This window comes from Zootoca vivipara, chromosome 10 (assembly GCF_963506605.1).
Source record: "Zootoca vivipara chromosome 10, rZooViv1.1, whole genome shotgun sequence".
Taxonomy (NCBI): Eukaryota; Metazoa; Chordata; class Lepidosauria; order Squamata; family Lacertidae; genus Zootoca; species Zootoca vivipara.
The window spans coordinates 16,763,832-16,789,380 of NC_083285.1; the positions used below are offsets into that span (position 1 = coordinate 16,763,832).

Genomic DNA, 25,549 nt, shown 5'->3' on the forward strand with positions numbered 1-25,549 from the left:
TTTTTTCTCAATGCATTCCTATGGGATTCGACTTACAATTTTTTTCGACTTACGAATGTGCGTTCGGACCGCATTAAATTCGTAAGTAGAGGTACCACTGTACGCATTTTTCACAGTGGTGATCTGGACAGTTGTGTAAGTGTTCTTTTTCAGAGGGGAATTAACTTTGTGTGTGTGTAATTCATTTCCTGTTAATAGCCAAATCTTAGTGGCTGTGTTGTGACATGACATCATGTTCACTATATGGGATTCGGGTTGATAAGGAAAAAAAATCCTGGGGTGTGGATTTATTCCGCTGCCCAGCTCATCGGGGTCCCACTCCCTGTGGGTCTCTCGGGTCAGCAAAGGAGGAGTCTGCGGTCAAGTTAAAGAAGCAAAACAGCAGTCAGTAGACCTGATCCTTATTTGTTGCAACAAGCTTGAAACACACAAAGACCTCTCCCCATTTCCCACAATGCACTTTTCAACAGCATCATCGATACATCACAGATATGTCACAAAGTAGGAGGGTTTGGCGTGTAGAAACATGAGCCCATCACCCACTCCTGTCAACAGCCCCAGTTCTCAACACCTTTTAACTACCCTCTTTCCCAAAGAGCAATAAAGGTATTTACACATCCCCCTAGCTGCAAGGCGCTTCTTCTTTGAAAGTGTCAGAATTCAATCCACCATCCCGATGGATTTCTGTCTGGGGCATGAGCTGCTCTTGACCGCCTCTTGCCTCCTATTGCGAGGCTAAGTTCACACCTTATGGAGGGTGTCAGAGGTTGTTGCGACTACTCTAGAGTAACGACTCTCCGCCAGCTTGTCTTTTAACAGTCTTTATTGGTGCACTCTATTTACAGTGTAGAGAGGTGTTGGAAACATGTCTGCTCATTCCGATCCAGAATCCGGCACTGCCCCCCTGCGTGATTTTCCCCAACATAAGAGTCTTGGGACAGTGAATCTCCTCCCCCTTTTCCTCCTCCGTAATTCTGGAACCGGGGGAAAGGGTCTACGCTCCGTGCTTTCCCTCCCCCCCTTCTATCTCTCTTCCCTCCTGTGTAGCCAGGGCTCTCCCATGCTGTCAGAGCCCCCGCACTCTCCCTCCGCTTCCTGGCTAGCCCCTTCAGAGCCCGCGCTTCCATCGCTGCTTGGGGAGGAGCTACTCCTGATGCAAAGGGGAGGTTCTCTATACTGTCTTCCCCTTACAGAGGGGCAAGGAGTATGTAACCTTATGCTTAAGGGATTATGGGAGCAGGGGGAGCCTTGGATTCCCCTCTTCCAGAGGAATCATTAGCCATGGGAACCAAGGAAATGGGTCAAACTGTTGAATTTTGGTGATTCTTTGTGAAGTTTCTACAGTTTTCTATGCAGTGGAACCTTGGAAGCCAAACGCTTTTGAACTCGAATGTTTCGGCTCCTGAATGATTGAAAACCGAAAAGCGATTGTTCTGGCTTTCGAATGATTTTTCGGAAGCCGAACATCCATTGCAGCTTCCGATCGGCTGCGGGACACTCCTACAGCCCATTGGAAGCCGCGCCTTGGTTTTCAAACCGTTTTGGGAGTCGAACGGACTCCCGGAGCCGATTAAATTTGAAAACCAAGGTACGACTCTATTGGATAGTCAGAGGAAACAGTACAACACATGGTAACCGCTTATTGCTACACTTTTATAGACTACTTTTCTGAGCCTCGTTGCTGTTGTGTATGTATGGTGCTTGTGCCTTAGTCTGAGGCTGTGGTGGGGACTTGGGATATTGGGGGAGTCGGTGAATCCCCCCCCCCATCCCTGGCTTTAACAAGGTGTTCTAGCTCCCAATGTAATGGGGAGGGCAGAAGTGAGTGTACTAGCTCTGACCCCCTATTGCTATTGCCTTCCACAAGTTGGAGGAATAACTTCCAAAACCGGGAGCATTTTCTGCTTGTAGAACCATAAACTTATCGGGGATAGTACACAAATAGAGCAGCTTTACTTTATTAGGTTGGAAGCTGCCCAGGGTGGCTGGGGCAAACCAGCCTGATAGGTGAGGTGTAAGTAATAAATTATCATTATTATGGCTGCTGCAGATATTTGCTTACAACTCGTGGAGAGTGATTGGAATAGCAATGGGACTTATAGAGCTAGCAGGCTCATCTCTGTTTCTGCTCACGCGATTGCTAATTGCAAGGGCGATTTAAATGCCTGAATAGGACTGTTGAAGAGGCTCTTCAAACTGGAGGGAGAAATGTTTGAGTCTGTATCAGCAGGTTAGCGAAATGGTGGCTGTGAACAAATGTAAAAATGAGGGAGAGAGGAGACCTTAGGGGGTTGGGTAATTGCAAGCATCTTCATGTTTCTCCCAACACAGGAACTTTTCCAGCTAAAATTGAACTGCAAAGGAATTTCATGCAATTCTAGTTCTGCTAGAAAAGGTTCTGTGGTGGAATTTGGTAGAGTAAGAGCTCCACCTGTTGCCAGGTTAAAGAAACAACAATGCTGTGTACTTGAATGGACTTGAATGCTGTCTATGTAACTAAACTTTGCAGTAGGACTGCTAACGTTTCAATGGGTGCACGTAGCTGTTTATGAGCAGAATGATAGTCGGGTGTTAGTAGGTGCCGATGATTTTCTACATGTTTTGAAAAGCTTTACTGTACTGAGTTTTCTTCTCATTTACTGATAACCTGCCTTGGAACAAGGAAGTCGTGCTAGTGGAAGGATAACAAGAAGAGATCCAGTCTTAACTTGTCTAGGAAGAGAGTCCCAAAGTCTGGGAGGAGCTATTTATATACAGATGCTTTCCCTAATTTTGCAAAAAACAAAAAAAGCTCACAAGGACTGTAAACAAACCATCAACTTATTTCTACAACAGAAGCATTGATATATTTGCGACCAGTATGTCATAATGTAGTATTTATAACCACACTAACAAGCTGTTAGACATTCCAATTAAAAGCGTCCCCAAATACATGAGAATGTTACTCATATACAGTCATATCTCTGGTTACGTTCACTGCGGGTTGCGTACATCACGGGATACGAATGCGCCGAACCCGGAAGTATTGGAATGGGTTAGGTGATTCGCGTGTGCGCAGAAGCACCGAATGACGTCATGCGCATGCGCAGAAGTGCCGAATCGCACAGCGAGCATGCACAGATTCAGCACTTCAGGTTGCGCACTGCTCAGGTTACGAACGGGGCTCTGGAACAGATCCCGTTTGCATCCAGAGGTACCACTGTAAATAAGAATTGCCACAAACACACCGACCTTTATCTAACTAAGTTGACCCAAATCACGCAAATACCAGTAGAAGAAGGGGAAAGATCAGTATCAAAATGCTACTGCTTAATTCGCCTAATGTATTTAGTCAGCAGAAGTTCATACTAGGGCTTTTTCTTGCTCGGTGGGGCTTCCACCGCTCTCCTCCGCAAAATTGACTCTGGGTGGGAGGTCAGGAGAACGTATCTCTGCCTCTTGGCCTCCCTCCCCTGCTTCTGCTTCTGCTTCTGGACGTCTCTCTGCCACAGACTCTCCCTGCTCACTAAGCCCTGTTGTCTCTTCAGCTTCCAGCACCTCTTCTTCCTTCTCCCTCTTTTCTCCCTGACCACTCTTCGTCGTCCCACCACCAATCCCCGTGCTCTGAGCCCTCTTCCCTTTGGGCTTCCCCAGCTGGTGCCTGCCAACATTCCTCTTGTGTCCAGCCAGTCTGTAACACTACGGTTGGCCAAGAGGGAATGTGTTTATTATCTTTTTATCCCACCCTTCCTCCCAAAGAAGCCCAAGGTAGTAAAGACGAATGCAATTGCAAAGGCGATAAAAACAATTCAGAACAAAAAGGACATGTATATAAACAGCCGCATACCCTTAATATCGAAGTTGCCCGGGAATGTGGCTCTGGAGTGGAAAAAGGTTCTCCACCCCTTGTCTATATACTGACTGGCATCTCTCTAGGGTTTCATACCAGTCTTTTCCAGCCCGGACTGGATTGAACCTGTGATCTTTTGCATGCAGATCAGATGCTCTGCCATTGAGTTTAGGAAGCCCTTGCAGTCAAGGCCCGAAAGCAGGCGACATTTATTTATCCCCCTTCCTGGTCATTGTTTTTCAACGCTTCTCTGAAGCTGTGTGTTAATGGCTTTGGATGAGACATAAGTAGCTGCTTAGAGAGTGTTAATGGTTGTTGTGTAGACTGGAAGCAAGAAATTCCAAGAGTCCTGGGCTTGCTTAATGGCAGGAAGAGCTTTCCTGCAAATATCTGCTGCTGCAGAAAGTGAGAGAATGCCACAAACCATCTTCTCTCCGGTCAGAGCCGTCTTTCCCATAGGGCTTAGTGGTGCATTGTGGCAGGGCGCCGGCCTCTCAGGGGCGCCCCAGTGAGTGGGGGAGCTGTGCAACTTTGCCAGAGGCCTCCCCTTTCCCTGCATGCCCGCCAGCTGCACCCCGCCAACCATATGGCTGGCGGGCGCATAGCTTCCCTCCCTCCCAAGCCTCTGCGGGGATCGCTCTCCCACAGCTGCATGGGGGAGAGTTGCCCCCCCAATGGCTGGCAGTGCACAGCTTCGCTGCCCCCCCCACTATCCGTGGTAATTTGGGAGCAGTGGGTGGATATTTGCACCCTGATAAATAAGGCCCTGCATACAGTGTCCTGCACTAATGTGTGGAGCCCCTGTAACATTTTTTCTTTTGAAACATGGCCTTCATGACACACAAGCTGACCTCTTCCAAATCCCTGTTGAATTAAAAAGAGGAAAAATGATTATCTTATAAAATATAGCATTTTTTGCTGTTCATTAAAGGCCGTTGTATATTCTTGTAATAATTCAAGTGATTAATTGTACAGTGGTACCTCGACTTCCGAAGGTTTCAACTTCCAAAGTCTGCTAACCCGGAAGCATTTTCGCCGCACGTGCATTCTGCGCATGTGCAGAAGCGGCTCGCGCGGTATGCGCAAAGCGCAAAACCACGCTTTGCACATGCGCAAAATGGACGCTTCGACTTACAAAGTTTTTGACTTCCGAAGAGCGCCGCGGAACACATCGCATTTGTAAGTCGAGGTACCACTGTACAATCCTATGCATGGCAAGAGAAAGTGACCAATAAATTTAATTAATAAATAGTAATACAGTGGACCCTCTGGATATGAACGTAATTCATTCCAGGGGTCTGTATGTACCCCCAAAAATCTGCAAGTAAAGGCGCCGCTTCTGCGCATGCACGCGGCACAATAGAGTGCTTCTGCGCGTGGTGATACCTGAAAGAATACACTTCCGGGTTTGCTGTGTTCGCAACCCGAAAGTTAAGTTACCCAAAGGTAGCATAACCCAAGGGTCCACTGTAATATACTGGAAGTAAGACCGGCTGAACTAAAGTGTATGTGTTGTGTGTGGAGCTTTGCTTAGACATAGGCAGCAACCATAAAATCCCCCGGTTTTTGAGTTACCACAAAAAGCCAAACAAGAGTGAGGTAAATGCCTCAGGGGACATATTCGCAGAGGCAGTTGCAGCAGCAGTAGCCCCTGGGTGTTCTCCCTGAGACCCTGGTCACCCTCCTCTGTTGGCACACGGCCTCTCCTGAGCCTTGGCCCAGGTGCAGTAGAGGACATAATCCTGTAACCCGTTTTGAAATAAGATTCAGCTCCAGTCCCATGAGCTGCTCTGTGTGGAAGTGGCTGTGGGCGCCATCTTGTTTGTCACTTCGGGTACCAAAATGTCTCTCGGGCCAGCATTAAGCAGTGTTTGAAACTCCCACGGTATATAGGTGCATTTTGTGACAGGGAATTTACTGGTAATCAGTTTCTATGCTCTGGGCACAGCCCTGCACCTGAGATTTTTGATTAAAACTGCAGAGTGGAAGGAAAGGAGGACCTTTTTCTGCCTCCCCACTTCCAGCTACTCTCCGAAGACTGGAGAAGAGACCCTCTGAAGAATATTAGGGGGGTGGGCAGGGGAAGGACTAGACCGTGTGTAAATGAACGTAATATTTTAGCTGCAGTTCATTCATTTTCAGCTTTGTATTTTTGTTATTTTTTTTAAAAAAGTGCCCAGCCATTCTGTTCTTGCGCCCGTAACCCCAGTTTTGGGTGCCGTTTAGCTCCTAGCTTTCATATCTCGGTTTCTAACACTGAGAGTTAGCACTGTGCATCTTGGGGAGACAAGTTGCTGTATCACCTGAGACAGGAAAACATATTGGACCAGCCCTGGGCAGGTAACTTGCCAGTGTTAACTTATCTCTTCTCTGTTCAGTCAGCTAATACAATCTCATTGCTTATCTGCACTTAGGTGTGATTAGGAGAGCTTTTCCTAGCCATCCTGTCTCTTAATGGGTGAAAGAATGAGATTTCCAGAGTTACACATGTCTGTCTAGATTAGTGGTTCCTAAATCTCTACTAAGGAAACTGCAAATAGAATTCGTCCCTTGTCTTTTTGGCCTCCCCCCTAATCCTGACTCGGTTCTCCAGCCTGTCGGTTCTGCTTGAGGGCTTCGTGCGATATAGATATACATGGCAACAAGATTTGTTTCATGCGTATTATATCTTGTCTAAATGGTGGCACAGCGGCTCTGTGAAGCGGGGTGGAAGGGGAAAGTGAATCTAGGAAGAAGAATTTAATTGACAATTGAAGGTCAGGAGAATTTCAGGTCTTCGAAGTGGCCTGACTAGCAACACAGTCTGCATTTTAATCTGAGTTTAAATCTTGACGGTTGCCTTGTTTTTAATGAAATGTACTTTTCCAAGACTCTTATCTGTGCAAGATAATTATCTGCCTGAAAGCAAGTGCTCTGACGAGAAACCTTGATCTCCACAGCTGTTATCTGAAGCCTCGGAGCCCCTCGAAAGCCAGAATTACTCACCTGTAGTTAGAGACGTAAGTCTTGCAAGCCAATTGACTCCTTTTTCCCCCCTCTTAACTTGGGCATGGCGAGGTCAGCCGCAAGGAAAGTAATGATGTGTTTCGTATACTTTTGTAGGCAGTGATTGCATCCAATGGTTCATTGACTGATAAGTATAAATATATCCAGAAACTGAGGGAGCGCAGGTAATAAACGCATAGATTTCTCTCCCCACCCCCAGTATATCTGACTAAAGTTTTGAATTATTGTGTCATATTGTGTTTCAATGCTGATGGGTTATTCCTACCTTGTTTTCTGTGGCGAAGCATGAGTCTGGCACGGCTGTCACAAGTATTTATTCTAATCGTGCTGATGCAGAAGCCAACTCGGGGGCCTTCTCTGCAGGTCATTCAGAGACGTGCTAACAATTCCACATTTCGCTAATTTATTTCCTCTGTGAGTTTACTGAAAGAATGCCATGGGGTCCCCACAGGGCTCTTGGGAAAAAATTAAGCAGGGGGGGGGGGTTTCACTAGGGGGAAAAAAGACCTGGGGGGGGGGAATCCGCGCCCAGGGAGGCGTCACCATTCAAATGAAAGAACCGGCTGCAAAAGAATAGAAACGAAATAAAGCCAAAGAGAACAGTGGGCAGATCTCAGCTACACGGGAAAATTCCTTTCTGATCTTGTACATGGGAAACAGCTCTAGAACAGACATGTCCAATAGGTAGATTGTGATCTATCAGTAGATCACTGGATGTCTGTGGTAGATCAGTGGTAGATCACTGGCTGCCCCCCCAAAGAAGCCGAACAACTTTGGCTCCCCAATCTACAGGTAGATCCCCACCTGATCCTGGTAGATCACGGGATCCTTATTGTGTACAAAAAGTTATTGGGGGGGGGAGCAGCTAAAAAATCCTCTCCCCAAAACCTCAACACCTCTGGCCAATCCACCCATCGCACACATGCTCCTCCAATGACAATGGGTAGACCACTGCCAGTTTTTTAATACTGGGAGTAGATCGCAGTCTCTTGGGAGTTGGATATGCCTGCTCTAGAAGATGAGAACAAAAATCTATCCACTGAGCAACCACAAGAGAAAGTTCTTGATCTTTAAAAGGATATAGCTCAGGGATTGGGGAACCGGCTTCCCTCTTGATAGTCTTTGGTTCCCACCTGCCCCGTGGCCTGTGGTCCTGGAAGTTGCAGTCCAACAGACAGTGGAAGGCAAAGGATGAGGCTCCTTGATCTAGGTTCTCATATTAGTGTTTCAGTTCTAATGTTGGGGAGGGATATGCTACCCAAAGTTTCATCCTTAAAATATGTCAAAGCCCAAACCTTGAAGACACATAGCCTGTAGGGACTTGCTTCCTCCATCCAAGGACATGGGTGGCGCTGTGGTCTAAACCACCGAGCCTCTTGGGCTTGCCGATTGGAGGGTTGGTGGTTCAAATTGCCGCGACAGAGTGAGCTCCTGTTTCTCTGTCCCAGCTCCTGCCAAACTAGTAGTTCAAAAGCACGCCAGTGCTAGTAGATAAATAGGTACCGCTGCGGCGTTTCCGTGAACTCTGGTTTCTGTCACTGTGTTCTGTTGTGCCAGAAGTGGTGTAGTCATGCTGGCCACATGACCCGGAATGCTGTCTGTAGACAAACGCTGGCTCCCTCGGCCTGAAAGCGAGATGAGCGCCGCAACCCCATAGTCGCATTTGACTGGACTTAACCATCCAGGGGTCCTTTACCTTTACCTTTTTACCTATCCAAGGGCTGTAAGAGAAATGCTTTCTTTGTTCATGCCTCTTTTTTCCAAGATTCAATAACTTTTAAAAAGTTGTAGTTAAGTTTTAAGTTGCCCTTTTTTTTAATGTTGTCAGGCTAGCTTATTCTAGAGTAAGTTATTTAGGAAGTCATGCCGTCAGGTCACATGTAGGAACATGCAAAGGTGCCTTAGATCAAGCCGGGCCATTAGTCAATGTAGCAGAGTGGTGTCTACAGCAGTGCAGCCCAACTTTTCATGTCAAAGGGGTTGCAATAGTGCTTTGACATGGAACCTGCATCTTGTCATGTGTGGGGTGGCCTGAGACCCTGGCAGTGTCCCAGAGTCCACAAAAAAGGCCCAAAGACTGCTTGTTGGACCGCCCTGCTCTATCTGGGCTTGTAGTGTTTATCCAGGTTTATCCTGCAAGGAAGATGTTCTATCACCGAGCCACGTCTCTTCCCTGAAGCCTTTAAAAGCCAGAGTTTTGTAACTTTTCCCCCCATATTGATCATGATCACAACGATGCAATTTAGCAAAACAAAATTAGCAGAGAAAAACACATTCAAAGGGGGTTTTAAAGAGATGATATGCCAGGAGTAATTTTTTTTATAGTTTTCCTTGAAAACATTTTTTAATAAAATGCAGAGCAGACCCCAGAGTTGTTGTGGACTGGAGACTTGATATTTTGCAGTGGTTTCTTTTCCACTCCTAACTGAGGCTGAAAGTGTTTTGGCTAATGTTAGAAGGTTTTGGAAGACTGGATTGAAACCATCATGTTAAAGAGAGCTCCTTCTTGCTTTCAAAAAACTTATTTTAAAACATACCAGTTGTTGAAGCCTATTTTGCAGACTTACTCTCTTTACTGACTTTTGTCTCTTCTAGGGAGTACACCCAGTCACTGACCATGGATAAAAAGAGGAAGATCTTGATACTTGGATCTGGCTACGTCTCGGGGCCTGTGATAGAATACCTCACGAGAGACCCCAACATTGAAATAACAGCAGGTTTGTAAGAAGCACAAAGGAATGGAGTGTTGCCTTTGTATAAGGGAATATTTCCTCTTTGAAGTCCTAACATACCTGATACTGAGATCAGTGCTCCTTATTTTTCATTACAAAGTACAGCCGTTGGGTGAGATCCAGCATTGTAGCTCCATACACGGAATGAATATCATTTATTATATTTCTGTGCCACTTTTCGCTCGCATGAGTCTAATAATAATAATAATAATAATAATAATAATAATAATACATTTATTTACACCCTGCCATCTGGCTGGGTTTCCCCAGCCACTGTGCGCGGCTCCAAACAGAATATTAAAAACACAATAAAACATCAAACAATTAAAAACTTCCCTAAACATGGCTGCTTTCAGATGTCTTCTAAAACTCAGATAGTTGTTTATTTCCTTGACATCTGATGGGAGGGCATTCCACAGGGTGGGGGCCACTAGCTAGAAGGCTTATATAGAACAAATATATCCACATAGTGGAACATCACAACATGAATCGTATAAAACAACAAATCAGCTGTAAAACAGCCACCTTCTGTAAAACAAAACAAAAAATAGGGTAAAAAGGACAACCCCAGGAAAAGTCACATTATAAAATCCGCAAAGCATTACAGCTCTCCTAATCCACGAAACAAGATTAACAGCATTAACAAACAAACAGCCAAAATCAAACTAAGCACTGTTGAATTCGCACACAAACTCTCCCCGTGCCTATGACTCGTAGTCTTCCACTCAGTTCATCGAAAGACAAATACAGTGATGCCTCGCAAGATGAATTTAATTCGTTCCGCGAGTCAATTTGTTTTGTGAAAAATTCGTCTTGCGAATCGCGGTTTCCCATAGGAATGCATTGAAATTTCTTTTTTTGCCCATAGGAACGCATTAATTAAATTTCAATGCAATCCTATGAGAAACCGTGATTCGCAAGACGAACTTTTCGCAAAACGAATTCGTCTTGCGAGTCACCATCAGATCGCAAGACGCATTCGTCTTGCGAAAAGTTATTCTTGCAGGGCATTCGTCTTGCGAGGTACCACTGTACACACCATGTCCATGGAAGCAAGTCTGTTCTGAAGGCTTCTAGGGCTCCAAGGGCTGGGATTTCTGCTCAGGAAGGGAGAGTTACACTGACGGAAAGGGCCTTTCTTTTTTTTAAAAGATATATCTTTATTGTTTAAAAACTTAAAAAACAAAATACATACATATATAATTCACACCTACAAACATAAACTTCGCATCACTATACCACATAACAAATGACAAACATAAAAACGAATTGTTCTGTAGTTCTCACACTTGTACTCTATTTATCGGATCTTAAAAATGACTTCCAATTAAACTTTTAAAATTTAAATTAATTAAATATTAGAAAGGGCCTTTCTAAGTTCACAAGTTTCCTTCTGAGTACAAAGGATCCTTCTGTTCACAGAGTGACTGCATTGGCCCAGTTTGTATGTCACGGTAAACCATAGTAAATTTGCATGTCACAGTAAACCGTTGTAAATTTGCAGCCGTAGTAAATGGCTTGCTGTGAATGCGCTTCTCTAGGCTCCTTTGCTCGCCTCCGTTAGCACATGGAAGAAGCAAACCCACAAGCTGTTTTCTGCATATTGTGGTTTGTTGAGGGTGAAAGAAACCCTGACTCAGATATAATGCTCAGCCAGGTATTGTGGTCTGTTTCTCCACAATAGGAAGAGAGGCTCAAAGGAGTTAGACTGGCCCATATATAGTTTACTGTAACGTGTACCTACTGTATCCTATCTGTTAGGAGCTATGTCTTAAGGAAGCTGGTCAAAGCAGAAAGGCAAGCAGGTGTCTCCAAGGAGATGGCTGTGGACTTTGTTTCCTCTTCTGTGTGTCTTGAAGCCAGAATATATACATACTTGCCCAAGATGGAAACAGAGCGCAATATCTTTTGCAAATCCAGATTTTCAACATCTTACATGGAATGGTTATCTGCTTCTGAGCCTTATTATTGGAAGACACTGTTTTCTTTTCTGTTTCTGTAGGTTATTTTTATGAACTTTCCCAGATCCTATATTAGCATTATTTTTCAGAAACACAGAGATTTGAAAGCTAACAGATTTGAAACTCCGAGCATTAAATCTGAGCATTTGAGGCATGATTCCCTCATGTTCTCGACAGTCACGAGTGCTATGAATTTACAGTGGTACCTCGGTTTAAGTACACAATTGGTTCTGGAAGTCTGTACTTAACCTGAAGCGTACTTAAGCTGAAGCAAACCTTCCTATTGAAAGTAATGGAAAGTGGATTAATCCGTTTCAGACGGGTCCGCGGAGTACTTAAACTAAAAGTACTCAAACCGAAGCAAACTTTCCCATTGAAAGGAATGGAAAGAGGATTAATCCGTTCCAGACGGGTCCGTGGAGTACTTAAACTGAAAGTACTCAAACCGAAGCGTACTTAAACCGAGGTATGACTGTAGTTTGTTCAAACAAGACCTCTAGTTAGCAAGCTGTTGTCTGCCACACATGGCCTGCTGGCTATTACAATGCCCACCTCTGTTGGTGGAGACTTATGTAGGAGTGATTGGCTTAGAGCTTCTAAGACCTAGCCATCTTTTGGTCTTTCATTCGTTGATCTTCTTGATTTCTTTCCCCCACTAACAGTTTCTTCGTTGATCCTTTATCCTAGAACAGGTACTGCTTTGCCTGCATGGATTAGCTTAGTTTTAGTTGGGTCTTGCAAAGTTCTGGAATGGATTTACCAAAACCGAGCGGGTGTCTTTGGGTTGGTCGCAGCCTCTTAACCTACCTCACAGGGTCATTGTAGGGATTAATGGGGGAGGGAAAAAAAAGGAGAATCATGTACTCCTTGAAGACAAAGGTGGGATGTAAATGCAAAGAAATAGGCTTTGCCAGATGGAGATGTCAGCCACCAGCCTGGCACCCAGAAATCTCCATGTGGTCACAGTTGGACCTGTGGCAATTGCGAAACGCATCTGGTGCCTTGGGAATTTCTAACACTGGTCGAAAGGGAGGGGTCCTGGGAATGTGGGGTCCTGGCAGCTGGATAGATGAGGGGGTGGACAAGGGGGTTCATTCTTCCTGGTGGCAATCTGTCACAATTTTATACAGAAAAGGGGAATCTACCAGTAAAGAGAATCCACCCCCCCCAAAAAAAACACCACGACACACCTTTTAAAACAAGGATGAGCAGCAACCCATGCCATCCGGGGTCCAGTTAATTTATCTGAAAGCTTCTGAATTTAAACCAGGCATCCCCCCCCCCATTTTATACAGAATTGGTCCTGCCGAGGGTGCATGACACTACATGACCAAGTTGCCTAAAACTTGCTGAGAGGTTATGATTGAATGCTTATTTAATGGAAGCTCAAGAGGAGGGTCTCTGTCTACCGCTTTCAGCGAATGTTCTTGTTTTACGACAGCCTCTGTCATGAAGAAGCAACTTGAGCAGCTGGCTAAGAAGTACAGCAATGTTGTTCCTGTCGTCGTGGATGTCACTGAAGACGAGAAGAGGTTAGAGGCCATGGTGAAGAAGCACAACCTTGTTATCAGGTCAGTGTGGTTCTGGTGATCGTGTAGATCAGGGGTCAGCAAACCTTTTCAGCAGGGGGCTGTCCCTCAGACCTTGTAGGGGGGGGCGGACTATATTTTGGAAAAAACAATGAATGAATTCCTATGCCCCACATATAACCCAGAGATGCATTTTAAATAAAAGCACACATTCTACTACACACTGATTCCTGGACTGTCCGCAGGCCGGATTTAGAGGGCAATTGGGCTGGATCTGCCCCCCCGGGCCTTAGGTTGCCTACCCATGGGGTAGGTGCTTCAGCGATTCTCCATGGTGTGGGTGCCATGGGCCAGGTTAGCTCTTGACGATTTTGCCTGGTAGTGATGGTACTGAACTTCAGGCTAGAGGATGCTTTTGTGGAAAAGCCCAAAATGCAAGTACCGGGTGCTCCTTCATGTGTTGATGCTTTTAAGAGATGCACTGAAGTGTGTATTTGTGAGAGAAGTCTGTTCTTCCAACTGCATGCTTGACAAGGATACCGCAGAATCGGTTGTGGCTCCCTCATTCATGGGTGACCCTTTCATTTTAGCATCATTATAAAAACCAGGACTTAATATTTTGCGTGGAATTGCCTTTCCCCATACTGTGCTGCACATACATTGTCCCTTGAGATGAATAGCCACACAGGAATGGTTCCCTTGTTGGTAACATGCCTCTTAGGTCACCCTAAGTTCACATTTTCTAGTGTCCGGTTTTCTCATTTGTCTTTTTAGCTTGCTGCCTTACGCATTCCATCCTGTGGTTGCTAAGAAGTGCATTGACAACAAGGTGAATATGGTTACTGCCAGTTACCTGACACCTGCTATGAAAGAGCTGCAGGAAAGGTAAGTCTTTCTTATGTTCTCCCTGCCAAAGGGGGAAAGCAACCCTGTATCAGGAATTTTTAAGTACTGTATCTAACATTTTAGAATTTTTTAATGTCCTGTGTAAGCCACCCAGAATGGCTGGGAAAACCCAGCCAGATCTTTCACGCACATCTCTTGACTCGATGCTGGAACATGCATTGTGAAAATAGTGTTACTGTGGCAAGTACCACTGCTTGCACATGGAACCACTTTCAGTAACTATTGATCATAGCTTTAGGGCTTCCTCAAAGGTCCCTTTTTACAGTCCATTGGAGGCTCAGAACTCATGATATAGTTAACAGATGGCACCTGCACACATATAAAAATGCTTTAAAGAAACGTTTTGAAAAATACATTGAATTTGACATAGCTCACTGTCGCCATCTAGTATCACATTTGTATATTACACTTTACAACATATTTAAAATGTTTTATTGGCAGCTGTGTAGATGACTCCCCAGAGTCTTTAGAGACGGCAGCTAGTTTAAACTTTACTGATGCAAAGGGGGCAAATGAAAGGCGCAGTCATGTTTTCTAAGTTCTGTTCAAGTGTGCAGAGCAATGGGAGAAGGGCGACCCGTTCTTTCTTGCTCTCCTCTTAAAAAAGGGGTGCACAGATTCAGTTGTCTGGATGTGGGTTCCCTATCTATACTGTACTCGTATTGTTTGGGAACCAGTGAGCTTGATTTCTGTTTCAGTGTCTTCCAAGTGTCCCAGTTGAAGCGGGACATCCCAGATTGACAGAGCGATGTGGTGCCTCAATTTCCCCATTGGAAATCTTGGTGGTGGGGGGGGGATGTTGTTATGGTCTGTCAAGATGCCTTGTTACGGGATTCTTGTTTTGAAACGATACACCCTCTTATTTCAGTGTCGAGGCGGCTGGCATTACCGTTATCAGCGAAATGGGTCTGGATCCTGGGCTTGATCATATGCTGGCGATGGAGTGTATTGATAAAGCGAAAGAAGTGGGGGCTACGGTAAGCTCAATAAATAATTTATTCAGAGGTCTTCTCTTCGGCACCAGTCCTATTTTATAATACCTCCTTTGTTGTGGGATTATCGGCTGTTGCCCACTAGGCTTAGAACGTCCCACTTCTTCCTGCCCTTCCCAGCTCCAAATCTAAAATTTTGTATTTCCTTCCTTTTTCACTTAAGCATCAGCTACTGCCTCACACAGAGACAGGGTGGTAGAATAGAAGTGAAGTCCAGGCTATTTCCCTTGAATTCCTTTAAATATGGAACTCCATTTAAAAAATAAATTTAATTAAATGGTTTTTCAGATTAGAACTTTACAGTCACATATCCAACATACAACACAGAAACAAGATTCCAAAGAATCTCCTGGACTTTCCTTCCTCCTCTTTGTGGGTCCCATTGTTAATCATTTCCTCCTGCATCTTTTATAATAACCTCTCCATTGTGTCCAAAATTCACCATTAAACTACAAGTGTTATTCCAACCCTACTCACGATTTTAACTGGTTACAATGGTTTTTAAGGTAAACTATAAATTTTCTCCATTCCTTATTAAAATTTTGCTCTTCCTGATTTCGGATTCTTCCGGGCATTTTAGCCATGTTGGCATAATGCAGGCATTCCCAAACTTCGGCCCTCCAGATGTTTTGGACTACAGTTCCCATCTTCCCCGACCACTGGTCCTGTTAGCTAGGGATCATGGGAGTTGTAGGCCAAAACATCTGGAGGGCCGCAGTTTGGGGGTGCCTGGCATAATGCATCAGCTTGATCTGCCATTCTTCTCTGGTAGGGTCTTTATCTTCTTTCCACCTCTGGGCCAATAAATATGGAATTCCATACAGGAACACGATTGCACACAGGGGATCCAGCTAATATAAGTCAAGATTAAGGGTGCAATCCTATAGGCCAGAGGTGGGGATCCTGAGGGCCGTGTTCCCTTGTCTGCAGCCTTTTGAGGTCCGCTTGCCAGGTGGGTGGAGCCAGAGGCAAGTGTTCTGTACAGTTGGCTATTTTCCACAAACACACTGTCTTGCAAACCCCTCGGTGTCATCTATCCAGACCAGCAAGAGGCAAGATCAGAGTTCAAGGACTCAATCCAGTCAGGGACAACACTCGGGGTGTGAAGCAGGACCAACTGAGGGGCACGACCTGGGGAAAGTTCCAGAGATAGGGGCCTAGAGGCCTGGACCTGAGGGTCCACACACTAATGGCAAAATAAATGGAACGTACTTTATTGATAAAAATATTTATATGCCTCTCACTCATAACAAGATGGCGAACAACAATATACAGTGGTACCTCCGTTTTCTAACGTCTCCGTTGACGAACGTTTCGGTTTTCGAACGCCGTAAACCCGGAAGTAAATGCTCCCATTTTCAAACACGCCTCAGAAGTCGAACGGCTCCCACTGGTGTATATGTTATTTTTCTCAATTTTCTCTATTAAACTTGCAGACCACCGTTTGCGCCTCGGTTTTTGAAAGTTTTGGAACTTGAACGGTCTTCCGGAACAGATTGCATTCGAAAACCGAGATACCACTGTATAATGATACTCTGAAACATTGTAAATAAAGATGACTGACTCATCTTGAAAATATGAGTTTTTATCTCTTAGAGTGGTGAATGGTACTATATAGTGGGAAGAAACTCCAGTGGCAATCCTCGTTATAACATATTTTTACATGGTGGTTTATTTGCATAGATTTTTAAATGTTATATATGGATGTTTTAGGATGGCCTGTACTTGTAGTGCCTAATAAAGGTTTGGCAAAGTAAAGGAGAAAAGATTAAAATGAGTTAGGGCTGCCATATGTCCAGATTTTCCTGGGATTTCAAAGGCGGAATTGACTGCCCGGGGGGGGGGGGGAGGATTTTTCCGAAAGGTGGTGCTTTGTCCTGGATCTTAGACAAGTCAATCGAAAAATCACGAGTTTTTTTGGTGGTTTTGTAAAAAAAAAGTTCCAATAATTTTGGAAGCTCAACAACTTTTGGGGTGTCCTGGTTTTTACTTTTTGAAATATGGCAACCCATGATAACTGAATCGAGCTGTCAGCAGCGCTATTTTTCTAGAAAGAGTTACCAGAACTCACCATGAGCAGCTCCCAGGTTCTCCTAAAATGGCGCTTGCCTGAGAGGTGCCAGAACTTAGTTCCGGCGAGTTCCGGACGCAGAAAAGCCCTGCTTGTCAGTATGATGTTTTCAATATGTGCCTGAAAATTCACAGTGAAGATGGCAGCCGAAGACATACAGTGAAGTCCACTCATATGGAAGCCCCCATGAGTTCTGCAAGGCTTACTTCTTGGTACATGAGCCCCATGTTCTAGGTACATTAGTTCAGGGGAAAGATGACTGTGTCCCGTCCCCGTCCCTCCAGTTGTGTTGGGTCTGTGGGGGATGAGCATCTGTCTGCTTCCAGACTAGGGGGCAACTGGGATGTTGGAGAATGTTATGACCACGGGGTGGACTTGTATCCATCTTTGGCCTGCTCCAGTAACTAGCATGTTGTCATCTGTTTTGTTGCCTCAAGTAGGTCATTTCGTAAACAAAGTGTGGATACTGCTAAATGAAGATGTGGGTATGGAATTGCAGCCTCAGCAATGCAGAATAAAGCCGTGGAGCTTTTGGACAGATAGTGTTTAACTGGAGGCAACTGCTTTTCTTCATCTGCAGGTGGTGTCTTACACGTCCTTCTGTGGTGGCCTGCCCGCTCCGGAACATTCTGGCAACCCCTTGAGATATAAATTCAGCTGGAGTCCACAGGGAGTCCTGCTCAACACAGTTCAACCTGCCACGTATTTAAAAAATGGAGAGGTGAAGTTGTCTGCAAATACCTGCTAAAAATGCAAAGATGGGAAATCACGATGTCTAAGAATAATAATTAATGAGTTATTTTCCTGTCTTTTCTCCTTGACTGAGTGTACCGTGCTTAGAATTAAGGCATAGGGTGCCTCCGAGTGCAGTCGTAGCCCTGGGATTTGTTTTTTGAGTAGTAATCATTCTTACAGTCCTGCCACACACAAAAACACAATCCCCCCCAAGCTTTCATTTTAGCAACCTAATCTATTTGTAAAATAATTTTTTATTAAACAATTGGGAGTCGAAGTCTTTGCCAATCTACTGTTAGGCCCCCAGAGATCTGCCAGTAGATCCTAGCCTACCTTCTGCCCACCCTGTTTTAGGCTACATACCCTCCAACATTTCTCCAATGAAAATAGGGACGTCCCATTCCTTAATGATAATTTTACTATTTATACCCCACACATCTGACTGGGTTGCCCCAGCCACTCTGGGCAGCTTCCAACATACATAAAAATGTTAAAAACATTAAAAAAAAGAACACTTCCCCATACAGGATTGCCTTCAGATGGCTTGGGGGTCGGATAACTCCATACCCTCCAACATTTCTCCAATGGAAATTGGGACATCCTTAGGAAAAGTGGGACATTCCAGGATCAAATCAGAAACCGGGGCGGCTTCTGTAAATCAGGGATGTCCCTGGAGAATAGGGACACTTGGAAGATCTGAGGCTATAATTCTGAGTGCCAGGTTAGCTCAGGCCAAGTAAACTAGGCCAAAGCTCCAGGGATTGTTGTGGCTTGTATCATTGCCCATACAGCTATTCTGCTCCTGGTGTAGTGATCTGTTTCAACCAGTTCTACTGGAGTTCAAAATGTGCAGAAGCACCTCTGGATTCATGTTCTTCTATTTTATTTTTCTGAGTAAGATTAGTAGAAGAGTGCCTGTCTCTTATTTTAAAAAAAAAAACACTGTCAAGCTTCTTGTTTTCTATGACAACTCCATGTAGATCCTCTCATTTAAAATGCATATCTGCATTTATTTAGGGGTCATTGTTTGTGAGATTCTGTAGCTGTGAGCTGTTACCGCGGACTCTGATTATTTCCCGGGTTTACTCACCATACAATCCCAAGCATAAACTTTGCTGTCAGATGGGATTGTTTTAGTTTACAGCCTGAAGTAGCCCAATCAGATGATTTTAAAATCACTCCTGAAATTTTACGAGATACCATTGGTGTCTAAATAGCTCTGCGCATAAATATCTCTGTGTCTCCAAAGCCTTAACATGAGTTTGCAGAGTTGTAATATGAGAGATGTCTATTAGCTGCTTGAACCAGGCAAGAGCTGGAGCCTACGCATACCCTAGATTCACTTAAATCTCATAATCTTAACACAATTTATTCCTGTGACTTTCAGTGATGTTGCAATTCCATGTGACATTTGCATTTTTGAATGTTTAGGATCAAAGTTTATAACCATTCCGATTTAGGATGGACCAGAACTGAGAATTTTTTATTGCAAGGAACTGGTTTGCTAAACTGAATAATGATAATGATAATGATTTATTTATACCCCGCCCATCTGGCTGGGTTTCCCCAGCCACTCTGGGTGGCTTCCAACAGAAAAATGAAATAAAACAATCTATTAAACATTAAAAGCCTCCCTAAACAGGGCTGCCTTCAGATGTCTTCTAAAAATCTGGTAGTTGTTTTTCTCTTTGACATCTGGTGGGAGGGCGTTCCACAGGGCGGGTGCCACCACCAAGAAGGCCCTCTGCCTAGTTCCCTGCAACTTGGCTTCTCGCAATGAGGGATCTGCCAGAAGGCCCTCGGTGCTGGACCTCAGTGTCCGGGCAGAATGATGGGGGTGGAGACGCTCCTTCAGGTATACTGGACCGAGGCCATTTAGGGCTTTAAAGGTCAGCACCAACACTTTGAACTGTGCTCGGAAACGTACTGGACGTTATGCTGTTAATCTTAAAAGCTAAATAGTCTTGGATGGATTCTTGTTGAGAGCCTGAAGGCTATGTTTGCGTAGGCAGTATACTGAGAGGTGTGGTGGGAGAACAGGAAGTTGAGGACTGGTTTGGGATCTTCCTGCCTAGAAATGAAAGGAATCCACAGCCTTCCATCTCACGGGAGACGGGACATTTCTAAATAGGGACTTGGTGCGTGTGAGGACTCCTGTTATAAAACATAGTACTGACTATTGTTTTTCACAATCCTTAGATTATTAATATTCCAGCCGGAGGAGCTTTGCTTGATTCTGTTACTGTCATGGATTTTTTCCCAGGATTAAATTTGGAAGGTTTTCCAAACAGGGACAGTACAAAATATGCCGAACCCTATGGCATTCAGTCAGCTCACACTCTCTTAAGAGGAACATTAAGATACAGGGTAAGTATGTTTGGTACCGTGAAGAGCATGGGGGGTTCCAGGTGAACGTATGCTATGGTTTTTATCCGTTGAGAGAAAATTCAGCTGGGGTGGGAAGGGACGCTTCTGTAAATGGCTGATAAAGGTAAAGGTAAAGGGACCCCTGACCATTAGGTCCAGTCGTGACCGACTCTGGGGTTGCGCGCTCATCTCGCATTATTGGCCGAGGGAGCCGGCGTACAGCTTCCAGGTCATGTGGCCAGCATGACAAAGCCGCTTCTGGCAAACCAGAGCAGCACATGGAAACGCCGTTTACCTTCCCGCTGTAGCGGTTCCTATTTATCTACTTGCATTTTGACGTGCTTTCGAACTGCTAGGTTGGCGGGAGCTGGGACCGAGCAACGGGAGCTCACCCCGTCACAGGGATTCGAACCGCCGACCTTCTGATCAGCAAGCCCTAGGCTCAGTGGTTTAACCACAGCGCCACCTGGGTCCCTGGCTGATAGGCAAAGCTTAACTTGTGGCCGTGCTTACGTAATAAAATATTGTAGAAATGCGAGGGTGTGGAGACCATCCGTTTTACTTTGTGCGAGTTTCGGATGAAGATTATCCTGCATGCCCTTAACTGTGATCTCGCCTGTAGTTTCATAAATCATTTAACGCGGTGCTTTTTTTTTCTATAAAAATGTTTAGGGGTACTCTCATTTTACTCAAGAAAATCATCATTTTATCGTTCAATTAGGGAAATATAAATACAGTAAATGGACAAAGATTCACAAAATGTTTAGGGGAATGTGTACCCCTGTGTCCCCCCCCCCGAAGAAAAAAGCACTGATTTAATGTGTCAAGACAAAGGGAAGTTGTTAATATTGCAGTTGTTTAAGGGATTGTTATCTTGACTGGAATGTAATTGAAATTAATAAGATTTTGGAACGGAGAAATAAAGGAAATAATCAAACCATCAATTCTAGCATGCAGGGGGCCACCTAAATTATATCATTTGGTATTTGAATGATTGGTATTAATAATTGTATTATAATTTGGCATTGTTATAATGAGGCTAGTATTGGATTCTTGTAATTGAAAACTAATAAAAATTATTAATATATACTGTACACACACACACACACACACACACACACACACACATATATATATATATATATATATACTGATCAGCCATAGCTCACCCTTTGTATGCACAAGGTACTGGGTTCAATGGAAAGAATCTTTGTGCTGTAAAAATGTTCTGTGAGATATTTACGTGAGATCTTGGGAGAATAATTGCTAGTCGGGGAGGAAATACTGAGTTAGATCAAGTTTAGCTAATCTGTAACCCTCTAGATCAGGCATCCCCAAACCTCGGCCCTCCAGATGTTTTGGACTACAATTCCCATCTTCCCCAACCACTAGGGATCATAGGAGTTATAGCTATAGGAGTTATAGCTAGGGATCATAGGAGTTATAGGCCGATACATCTGGAGGGCTGCAGTTTGGGGGTGCCTGCTCTAGACAACTCCCATCATCCCTGCAGGTGGTGGACTTTGTTCTATCAAAATTCAATGGTGCCCTGTGGCGAGGCTAAAATTTGCCTTCCATCCTGCTCAATGCACTGTGTCAGCTGGGAACCCAGTGTAGCGGAACTGGTCTCGTTGCCCTAATTTTAATTTTAATTTCACCTTTAATTTGTATTCTGCCTTTTTTTTACTACATGCAGTTTGCAGCAACAAAATATACAACCAAGATCTTGCACCTTGTAATATAACCTAACTTTAAAATGGAACGACTTGTATCAAATAAAGTAATATTCAATAATGATTAAACTATAATAGCGCACAATAAAATTAACTCTCGAAACATCGGCAAACAATAACGAAACACGAATTCACTCTTAACCGTTATAATAAATAATTCCGAAACTGGTCAATAAAAATAACTGCAAGTCACAATGCATAAAATACCAAAATGCATGCAGCACTATCCACCTCAGATCCCTAACCATTGGTCACGCTTTAGTTGGCGTCCCAACAACATAAAGAGGGGCACAAGGTCTCCACCTTTGGGTTAGATCAGCCATAGGCAACCTTGGCTGTCCAGATGTTTTGGAACGACAACTCCCATGATCCCTTACCACTGGCCCTGTTAGCTGGGGATCATGGGAGTTGTCGTTCCAAAACATCCGGAGAGCCAAGGTTGCCTATGCCTGGGTTAGATTGATCCATGGCCGTACAGCACAATTGTATGTATGTATGCTTGTTTATTTTATTTAAATTATTTTAGCATAGCACCCTATCCAATTTCAGGGTGGCTTACAACAGCAGGAAAAGCACAGCAAGGCATTTGTTGCACAAGAACTGTGTGTGCAAAAGCCGTATTCAGATTTGTTGCATGGTCGTTTGCTGCCTTCTGTCGAAATACCGATGCAGGAATATTGAAGGAAAGCTCAAGGGCTGGAATGGGAAGGGATGTTGGTAGATTTCTGGTGTGGCATATAAGTTCGGCATGTTGATCCCTGTGCTCTGTGGCAGTTTCTGACCCCTCCCTCCTGTTCTTCCAGGGTTTTTCTAAAGCCATTGGAGGCTTTGTGAAATTAGGACTGATAAATTCAGAGCCGTGTCCTATGCTCAGCGCAACAGCAGCTTCTATCACCTGGGTGAGTGTTCCTTTCATGGTTCAAGAGAAGGCTGCCGCTGAGGCATGTGTGAAATGGATTCGCTTTGTATTTTGCCATCTACACCTATAGTTATCTTGAAATCCAGTGTTCACACAACAGTGGGCTATCCCATTCCTGACAACAAAGCTTTATTTGCACAGCCAGTGGGTGTACCTTCTGCCCTTCTCATAAAAAGGTAAAGGGACCCCTGACCGTTGGGTCCAGTTGTGGATGACTCTGGGGTTGCGGCGCTCATCTCGCTTTACTGGCCGAGGGAGCAGGCATACAGCTTCCAGGTCATGTGGCCAGCATGACGATAAGCTGCTTCTGGCGAACCAGAGCAGCGCACGGAAATGCCATTTACCTTCCCACCGGAGCGGTACCTATTTATCTACTTGCACTTTGACGTGCTTTCGAACTGCTAGGTTGGCAGGAGCTGGGACTGAGCAACGGGAGCTCACCCCGTCGTGGGGATTCGAACCACCGACCTTCTGATCAGCAAGCCCTAGGCTCTGTGGTTTAGACCACAGCGCCACCCGCGTCCCCTAAGCCCTTCTCATAGCCCACCCCTTTTCACATTTCTACTTTGAATGCAGACCATTTCTACTGCCGCACAAAAAAAGATGGTGCTCGTCACCTGCGGTTTTCTTAAGGTCCAAATGCTTGTACTTTCAACGTTCTGACTACCGGATGGTGATCTGTTACTGATTTTTTTTATATACCCAGAAAGAACTTATGTGCAGGCTACTTGGACTTAAGCCGTCTGCCAAATACGATATTCTCCGAAATGCCATCTACAATAAACTGAATGAGGATGCAAGGCAGCTGGATGCGGTCGAATGGTAGGAGATTTCGGGATTGACCTTTCCCCACATTCCCCCCCCCCTTTAAAGGGCCTCTCTAGCAAGGCCAGCCCACTCATGAGATAAGGTGAGGCAGCATAGATCCACAGGGGCAGCAGATCCCGTTGTAGATCTTCATTCCCCCACTTGTTTCTGATGTAGATCTTTACTCACCTCCTCCTTCCCTTGTAGGGAGGTGAGTGCCATTTTGTGGTTGGCCTTAGGTGCCAAAATGACTTGGGCCAGGCCTGCTCTCTATCATCCAGGCACACGAGACTAGTTAAAATGACTAAGGGTAGCCTGCCAATTCCCATTTCTTAAAAGCATGCTTCAAATTGAAACATTCGGCTTCAAACTGCAATGTTCAGCAGCTCAATTTGCATGCAGGCCGCTGGCTTGATGATGTTGTTATGTGATATTGTTCTTCATTTGCATGCTTCATTTTGGCTGTAAGGCCACAAATGCATAACAGTAGAATAAGATTATAAAACAAGCAAATCCAATAAAGGAGTATTGGCAATCAAAATAATGACTGTGACATAATCGGGTGTACTTTAACCTTCTCTGCTCTCTGCATATATCTTGATAGAACGTAAGTAAAAACTGAAGAGGAAAATGCAAGATGGTTGCAGAAGTTTGGTTTTGCATGGCAACACTGGAGGTGTAGCCCCAGGGCACGGCATTGTAATAAGGATGCCAATTAGGATGCGAAGAGGATCTTTGCATCTGCTTTGCTTTCTCCTGACGCACCGGTTGCTTGACCCAAATTGCGTAGTCGTGGCATCCCATTTTTCTTGCTTTGCAATCATGGGCTCGAGCCACGACTCTCAGTTTTTTGGGGGGAAGGTCCTGGGCTTTTTCTGACAAATAGTGCCTTGTCCTCGCTCTTTCAGGCTGGGGTTACTTGGAGATGAGCCCGTTCCAATAGCAGAAACAATAGTTGGTGCACTAGCGAAACACATGGAGGCCAAGCTATCCTATGGTATGTGAAACACTCTCTGCTCATGCTGGTTTTGACCTATAAAGCCTTAAATAGCGCAGGACTGCAATACTTGGAGGACTGCCTCTCTCCATATGAACTTACCCGAATCCTGAGATCATCTTCTGAGGCCCTTCTTTGTGTGCCTCCTCGAGGGGTCCGGAGGGTGGCAACATGAGTACGGGGCCTTCTCTGCAGTGGCTCCCCATCTGTGGAATGCTCTCCCCAGGGAAGTTCGCCTGGCCCCTTCATTAAACCCCTTTTTTTACTGGGTCTTTGACTGATTGACATCCAGTGCCCTTTTAAATGTGTTTGTGGAAGGGGGAAGGTGGTTGGGTTTGTTTCTATATCTATTTTTATTATGTCTTTTGTGTTGTTTATATTGCACAATTGTATGTGAATTCCCCTGAGATCTACAGGTATACAAATCTAATTAATAATGATAATAAATAATATATATACTAATATTATTATATAATATCAATCCGGCTATATTTTTGGATTGATCTCTCTACCTTGTGCAGGAAGCTAAACAAATTATGTTGCTCTCCCCCCCCCCAATTGCTAAGGGCTGGTCTCAACCACTTTTAGCATGTCAAGGCTAGAATACTAAAACGAGCAACTTCATTTTCTTCCTTCAGTCAAGACTATTTAGCTCCCCAACCCCATCCCATTTATTTTTATATTTTATTTCTGGTTGGCCACAACCAGATACTATTGGAGATGTCTTCATCAGTGATGTTACATACTGCAACGTTCTACATTTGGGAGGCAGAAAGATGAATTTCCTTTGCAATCAAAAGCAGAGCTGGGAGAACAGGGGTGTGGGATCTTTCACACACCGAGTTTTACTTGGGTGTCGTGCAGTTCACTGTTAAAGCTACAGCTTGTTAATCTTTTCTGACATGGAAAAAGCATTATCTGATGAAGTGTGCATGCACACGAAAGCTCATACCAAAATAAAAACT

At 44.5% G+C, this 25,549-nt stretch overlaps 1 protein-coding gene across 1 annotated transcript in view; it reads left to right on the forward strand.

Moving 5' to 3' along the window:
* Nucleotides 1-25,549, forward strand: part of AASS (aminoadipate-semialdehyde synthase) — a 44,626-nt gene that overhangs the window by 14,014 nt on the left and 5,063 nt on the right. The window contains exons 12-22 of the mRNA XM_035127117.2: nucleotides 6,769-6,828; nucleotides 6,932-6,999; nucleotides 9,431-9,552; nucleotides 12,970-13,099; nucleotides 13,832-13,942; nucleotides 14,832-14,940; nucleotides 17,607-17,747; nucleotides 19,961-20,128; nucleotides 22,665-22,760; nucleotides 23,487-23,602; nucleotides 24,496-24,584. Of these exons, the coding sequence (XP_034983008.1) occupies nucleotides 6,769-6,828; nucleotides 6,932-6,999; nucleotides 9,431-9,552; nucleotides 12,970-13,099; nucleotides 13,832-13,942; nucleotides 14,832-14,940; nucleotides 17,607-17,747; nucleotides 19,961-20,128; nucleotides 22,665-22,760; nucleotides 23,487-23,602; nucleotides 24,496-24,584 (1,210 nt within the window). The remainder of the gene's footprint in view (nucleotides 1-6,768; nucleotides 6,829-6,931; nucleotides 7,000-9,430; nucleotides 9,553-12,969; nucleotides 13,100-13,831; nucleotides 13,943-14,831; nucleotides 14,941-17,606; nucleotides 17,748-19,960; nucleotides 20,129-22,664; nucleotides 22,761-23,486; nucleotides 23,603-24,495; nucleotides 24,585-25,549) is intronic.